The following is a 7,417-nucleotide window of genomic DNA, read 5'->3' as shown; positions in this document are numbered from 1 at the left end:
ACAGCCTTAGTGATTTGGCTGTGGGCAAACGTTCAAATTCAACTACAAGTTAAGATATATTGGGAGATTATGTTCACTTTACAAAAGCACAAATGTTGGTCATCATATATTGGAATAAGCAAAACTATACAAAATATTTGCCCTTTTAAGAGAAGATATATACTTATATTTTCTGGTTTGTTGCTTTTTTTTTCCCCTTCTTATTGGGAGGAATCAAGATCACAAACCAGTGGAGAAGAAAGAAGTGAGCGCATGTAGATAATTCGGGAAGCCTTTTTCTTTTTTCGAGGAGAAGTCTTTATTAATTCCCAATATTTTTGATACATCAGTGGATCTCTCACCCTCATCATTGGCACAATCTCAATACAACCTCACATATTGTATACATATCTTAAAAGGTAGAGTGACTCAAGGCAGTTGCGACCTAAAAACTAAATCCAGCACTTCCCCATTTGTAATTGATAGAATGAGAGCCACCAGTTTGTTAATTCGGAACTGTGTAGCCTGTGAAAAATATCGAAGACAAAAATAAATATCATGTATAGTTTGTATCATTGATATATACAGTACATAGGTGCAAAATATCTATGTAAATATTCGTGTAAAACACTTACTTCCGCAGTTGGAGCCAGGCTGCAGTGGCTTCTTGCAATAATCGGCAACATACACAATTTTTTCCATGCAAACCACCTTCTCAATCTCCTTGGTGACCTTAGAGCATAAGCATGGGACGTTTGCCTTCTGGATCGCACCACAGCAACCATCTGAAGGAGGTATCTTTGGGTTCGCAGGGAACATCATATATTGCTTGCATTCGCTAACAAGGTTCCTGAGGTCGTTGTCGCAGCCTTCCTCGCCCTGGGTGCCCACAGTGGCCATGGCTACTACTAAAGCGAGAACTGAGAACAAGCACAGGAGTTTTGCCATGGCTATATCTGCTACTGCTAGTAGTGGATCTTTGTTGGGTGTTAACACAAGAACTAGGTGGTTTTGATGTGAGTGTTCTGCGAATGGTGCTTGTGTTTATATAGACATGGCCAAGGAAGGTTCACTCCTATTTTGCAGCATGTGGATGTTGTCCACTCGATGTAAAATCGATGGCTTTGATCAATGTGGGGACAAGCTATATGGACAAGTGTCAATATTAATGCTGCATGTCTGACAAGTGACAAAATTAGTACAACTGTATTGATAAGTGTCATAATTGATACTACTATATAGACAAGTGGCAAAAATGCTGCTATTTTGAGGACATGTGTTAAAATTAGTGCTTTTGAATAGACAAGTGTCAAAACTAATGCTACTGTCTGGAAAAATATGACAGCCTTATTAATGGCCCTTTCATATATATCCCCAGCAAGTATGTAGGATATGCATGTAACTTGAACATAATATCATCAAATCTATTAATTATGAAAGGTTGTGATAACTTTAGAGCATAGATTTAGCTATTATTTATTGGAGATATCTATTACTAGTATAGATGTTTTATAAATAAATATTTGTGAAAATTATGTAAATACCAACGCAAAATCGCTTTTGCTGGAGAATACCATCGCAAAGATTGCGTGTTGGAAAATACCATCTCAAAGCCTAGCCGGTGTTGCAAAATGCTACTGCCATCACTTCTCCCATTAAACAGATGTTAAGTGCACGCAAAATGACCAAAGTGCCCTTTCTTTCACCTCTCTTCTTCAGATGTGGAGCACATAGTAGCAGGGAGTGAGCTTCGTGCCTCCGCGTGCTCGGCGCGCACGAACCGCGCTGTGGCCATCACACGGGCAAACTCCTCGGCCACCCGTGCCCCCATGCATGCTTTACAACCTCCTCCACCCGCCACGCGCCCGCCGTACACCCAGGATGGAGCCCAGCTCATCTCACTATTGCAGCACCTCTCCTTGCTGATTCTACCTCATTCTCTCCGCTCTCATCTCACCATTACAGCAGGTCTCCCCTCACCAAGCTAAACGGGTGCACACACGAGCACCATTGGGTCGATAGGAAGCTACCTGGGCGGTCGGCGTAAGAGGTGAGCGAAGGTGGTGGTCTGGCGACGATGAGCTCCTGACGACGGAGGGGATTTACGTGGGGAGCCTTCCTTGGTGCTCCTCCAACAAAGCGACTGCCAAGGTCGCCTTCAAGCGCGGGGAATTAGCCACGGTGCGACAATCGATGGTGGCGGGGAAAGTAGGGCAATGATGTTGACTCACCTCAGTGACTCAGGGCAGCAACCAGAGCTTAGGAAAGCTCCCTGGGGTCCTGAGGATGGTGCATGCAAGGTGCATTGGTTGGAGATGCCTCGGATCAACGGGGCATTGGAGAGGGGTGACAACGACACAAGGCACCGACGTTGTCGATGATATGGGATCCAGGTATTCCCGAGTCCCGAGGCCAGGATAGCGCAATGCCACATGGCACCTTCCCTCGGGGACCACCTCCCCGAGGGTCTGAGGGAAGTAGGGTCTGAAAGTAAGTGCTCGGGGACAAGAACAGTTGGTCCCTGGGTACCCAGAGAGTCCCGAGGACCTGAGGGAAGCCAGGTCCGGGAGGGGGTGCTCGGGGCCAAGAACAGTTGGTCTCCGAGTACCCAGAGTGCCCCGAGGACCCGAGGGAAGCAAGGTCCGGGACTGGACGCTCGGGGCTAAGAACAGTTGATCCCTGAGTACCCGGAGTACCCCGAGGACCCGAGGGAAGCAAGGTCCGGGACTGGACGCTTGGGGTCAAGAACAGTTGATCACCGAGTACCCAGAGTGCCCCGAGGACCCGAGGGAAGCAAGGTCCGGGACTGGGCGCTCGGGGCCAAGGACAGTTGGTCCCCGAGCACCCAGAGAGCCCCGAGCACCCGGCAAGCCCCATGCCGGTGGACCCCGCAGGGACTCCATGATGAGGTGTTGGTCGGTGGGAGGCCCGATGCTGCATTTAATGGTGAGCGTAGATGGTCACATCCAACCACTCTCCCCCACGCCTGCCATACTGAATACGCCAGTCCCTGCCACCACCTGGCAGGAAGGCGTGGGCACAATTAATGCGGTAGGTCCCATCGCATGTCCCCTCGCGGGGCCCATAAAGAAAGACGGCTTGAAGATATCTTCGATGGGATTGAGGCTTATCGCTTATCGCTCTGTTGCATCAGACCGTGTCAGACCTACTCTGACCAGACGGGTATGAGCGAGTACTCAGAGGCTGGCCGGTGGGCGCCCCTGCACCTGCTAAAGCTGGGACGTGAAGACCGATGGGACCGTCTGAGGGATGTATTTTTAACCCTCTGTAACATTAACTGTAGACCCATGATGATTGCTTTCCATTTATTGTTTACGGGAACTTATGTCTTTGTTTTGGGCACTCTCTGGAGGGCCTCCCCTCGGTAGATAAAAGGGGGAGCACTTCATAGAAAAGGGACCTGGGGAACACAGAGGAAAACGAGAGAGCTAGAGATCGAGAAAGACATAGAGACATCCGAAGAGCATTAATAACATACAGAACACACATGAATAGAGTATTACGCCTCTGTGCGGCTTGAACCTGTCTAAATTCTTGGTGCATTCATTACTACTAGCCGACGACGATCCATCCCACCTAAGTCCCACACGCATTAACCCCACGTACGAGGTAGTTCCAGGACCAGCCCCCCGGCCGAATCTCAAAGGGGGTCCCTCAGGATCCCCGCTTGCAGTGTTCATCCACCGACAGTCGCCAGAAAAGATGGGTCGCAGCCTGCTCAAATAGGAGAAGGGAAAGGATGAGGAAGGTAGAGGAGGTGTTCATGGTGCAAGAAGAAAGGTATCGACTCACCGGGGCGATGGATCGAGATGCGGTGGGCCCGAGAATGCATGCCGGCAATGAGGAAGAAGATTAGGGTGCGGCTCGATCGCTTCTGTTGGTAATACGAATGGCGAAAACAGGACCTTTGTGGGGTCTCCATCCAGACGTGCTCGCCCGCTTGTGCGTAGAGTTGGCCACAGTCTGGTCGCCGGACCGCGACGCTGGTGGCTCCGCTCGGTTGAGAAGAAAGCGAGGAGGGACGGAGAGAGCAGGGACAGGGGCAAGAAAGACATTTTTTTTCCTCTAACTTTGGAGCTGGATGGAAATGTGGATGGCGATGGTATTTTTCAATAATATTCATGTTTGCGATGGTAGTTTCCAATACATGGACTTTGCGATGGTATTTTTAGCAAAGACGATTTTACGATGATTTTTCCTAAATATTTTGTTCAAAAACCAAAGAAAATAAGCATACTAGTTATACTACAGGTCAACGCAACAGATTCGTTCCTTGAGCCACATTACATAAGCCAGGAAAAGAGGCGTTATAAATCACATGAGCAATAAGGCTCTATTTCCCATTTCAAATACACAACAAAGTATATTCTCGGACCACTCATGAATACGGTCTTATATACACGTAATGTATATACATTTATTCAGGAGATAGTCTAACATATAAACTATATTTCTTCGCAGACAGATAAACATAGAGGAGCAAGATATCTTTAGCTTTAAAAATTCTTCGAGTTAGAGTCGTAGCAGATTGAGGTTGAGAGTTTTTAGTTTAGCCATCTTGTTCTCATTTTGAATTAAAAATAGATATTTAAATTATTTTATTTTATCATATAAACTCTAAATCTTTTATATACCTTAGAGTTGAAGTTCTACTTAAAAAAATCTTAAAGGTAGGAAATAGCATTCGTGTTCTTCATGATGGACATGCGAGCATCAAGGGAGCGAACCAGGAACGTGATAGCCTGCAAAAACAATAACAACAACCATAAGTCACGCGTACCATAGTTTACATTTCTGTCAGTTGCATTTTTGTGTTTTAAAATGCCAATAGATTATATATGAGCACGCAATGTCTTCCAGATTTCACTTACATAATACAGAACAAGAACTTAAAACTTATCATTTAAATACAAATGGCACGGAGTTAGATCCTCTGACTTTACTTAAGTGAGTCGGAAGGTTAGAGGGAAAAATATTCCGTGAGAGCGTGGATAATATTTTGCAGTTGGTACTGTAGCAATGTAACTGTGGATGATGTGATGTAGCAAATTTACTGTTTCAAAAAGAATTGTAGCATCACATTCTTTCCATTCGCCTCGGATCCACGGCTCACGATTAGGAGGTGCCTCAACCGAAAAAAGAAAGCCTATTCTCTTGCTAATAGGCGTCTAAGGTAACGTGCTCCCACAAAAGCTAGCGTGGTTGGCTTGCTAATCCCAAGGTCCATGAAGTCAAAGGATCCATGTCTCAATAGCACGCTAGCTACTTCCACGTAATAGATCAGGAGGTGCGCCAACCCAAAAAAAAAAAGTTATAAGAGTATTTAGTTAGAGAGTAAGATGAGGTAAGATGATTTTATTTATATATTTGATGATATAATGATTTTATTTATGTATAAATATTTATTTATTAAGTGAAATGATGGAATGAGTTTATTTAGGATCTTGAGTCTACAGTTAATGTCAAGTTTGAAGTAGGATGACTACGTCCTACTATTTTTTTAAACACTCTGTTTTGAATTTTAAAGAATATTTTCTGATTTCGAACCATTTTATTCTATCACTCTCTATCCAAATAGCTAAAAACAAAATAAATCCAATCCAACTTATCTATTCTGCTATGAAACAAACACTACCCAGCGTGGTATGCTTAGGGATGTCAATGGGACCCGATCCCCGATTCCCCACGGAGAATTCACCTATTAGAGGATGGGGATGAGGAGATTTCGTCACCCGCGAGGATATAAATAGTACAAATTATATCCCAGTTGGGTCTAGCGGGGATGAGTATGGGGAAGCATTCCCCGTCCCTGTTTTCCCGCGGGGACCCTTTTCGGCCCAGCGGTGGTGGCCCAGGCATGCGCGATAGGCCCTGACGGGAGCCAGATGCACGGTCCAGGCGAGCGCTAGCGCGCAGCCTAGCCAGGCACGGCCTGGCGCCATGGTATGGTACGGGTCGGCTCAGTGGGTGGTCTTGGCTCAGTGAGCTGCCTCGGCCTAGGTGGGTGGGGACAGGTTCCCCGTCAGGTCTCTATTCCCCACACGGGGACAGGGATAGGGAGAAAATAATCCCCACGAGCGGGACGGGGACGGAGACGGGAACGGGAACATGAACGGAAAATTTTCTTTCGTACGGGTATGAGAATGGGAACCCGATAGGAAATTGATGAGAATTCCTCATCGACATCCCTAGGTGTGCTCCCGCAAAAGCTAGCGTGGCTGACTTGCTAATCCCGATGTACGCTAGCTACTTCCACTATATCGGTATGTTCGCCCTCTGGATCACGGCGCAGCAGGCCTCCGACGGTGCGACCTTGGGATTGGTCGGGAACTTCACGTAGTACTGGCAATTGACTATCAGCGCTCCTGGTCGCAGTTGCCCGTCGGTGGCGCGTCGGTCGTCCTCACCGGCCTCGCCGCCACGGCCACAGCGAAGCTAAGGAGAATCAGGCACGCGACGAACAGCGTTGCCATACTGCTCGCCTCTACGTACGGGCTAGCTGCCGCCGCAAGTGTCAGATTGCAACAGTGGCTTGCTAATGCCAGCCTGGTGTGTGGTTTGTCGAATGGGATGGTTGCGATTAAGTAGGCACCATCGTTATTATAAAACTGAGTTTATATGCTGGTTTATCATTATTAGTTTATTAGTTGTATCAGAAGAATTAATTATCGTGACTTATAAATTAGTGATAAGGTCATTACTGTCGGTTGATGGATTGAGCCGGCAGTGATGCACTCATCCTCATCACTATCGGCTTAATCTACTGACCGGCAGTAATATCTCTACATCATTATCAGTGGAATATATGAGCTGGTAGTGATATCCTACTCTTCCCCACATTCTTCTACCTCAAGCTAATAGAGTCATTTCAGAACTCTCTCCCTCACTCATATGGCAACAACCACTTCATCCCTTCTCCCGCATTGATTCCCCCATCACTCAAACTCAATTTTAGTCAAGAAAGAGTTATAGATAAGCTCTCTCTAGCTATCCAAACAAAATCTCTTCTTTCCTCTCTATTTGCTCATTTACTTTTTCTTTATTTTTTAGGGCAAGTAAACTCTTGATTTTTTCCAACAGCAAGCAAGCTTCTAGCAGGAGACTCTTGAGGTCAAGTAAGTTGAAATATTCAAGTTTAATCCTATATTTAGCATTTTAACTCAAAATATTACCTAAAAAACTAAAGTTGATCTTATCCCTATATAGACATAGGTAAATCTTCAAAGTTGATCCTAATGAATCATAGGAATAAATTTGTAAGTCTACAATATAGAAACTTTAGGTATGAGCATATTTATTTTTGATTTTTAATGAATTAGAAAAATTAGCAATGATATTTATATATGTAGCAAGATCCAATTATATTTTTTATATTTTATTTTATTAGCAACCTCCGATATAGAAATTTTAGGTATGA

General features: G+C 45.4%; 1 protein-coding gene across 1 annotated transcript; it reads right to left on the bottom strand.

Annotated features, from left to right (window-relative positions):
• Positions 1 to 294: 294 nt before the first annotated feature.
• Positions 295 to 979, bottom strand: LOC133910129 (uncharacterized). Its single transcript, XM_062352645.1, has 2 exons — positions 615 to 979; positions 295 to 504 (listed from the first exon to the last, which is right to left on the bottom strand). Exons 1-2 carry the CDS (start codon positions 925 to 927, stop codon positions 485 to 487), a joined length of 333 nt encoding a protein of 110 aa, XP_062208629.1. The 5' UTR covers positions 928 to 979; the 3' UTR covers positions 295 to 484.
• Between the last annotated feature and the right edge of the window lie 6,438 nt (positions 980 to 7,417).

This window comes from Phragmites australis, chromosome 2 (assembly GCF_958298935.1).
Source record: "Phragmites australis chromosome 2, lpPhrAust1.1, whole genome shotgun sequence".
Classification (NCBI taxonomy): Eukaryota; Viridiplantae; Streptophyta; class Magnoliopsida; order Poales; family Poaceae; genus Phragmites; species Phragmites australis.
This window is presented reverse-complemented; position numbering and strand designations above follow the sequence as displayed.

Excerpts from the sequence above, each read along its gene's own strand:
- LOC133910129 (XM_062352645.1), bottom strand. The coding sequence starts at position 927 with ATGGCAAAACTCCTGTGCTTGTTCTCAGTTCTCGCTTTAGTAGTAGCC. Across the intron at positions 505-614 it reads GCCTGGCTCCAACTGCGGAA|GCTACACAGTTCCGAATTAA; the intron begins GTAAGTGTTTTA and ends TATTTTTCACAG.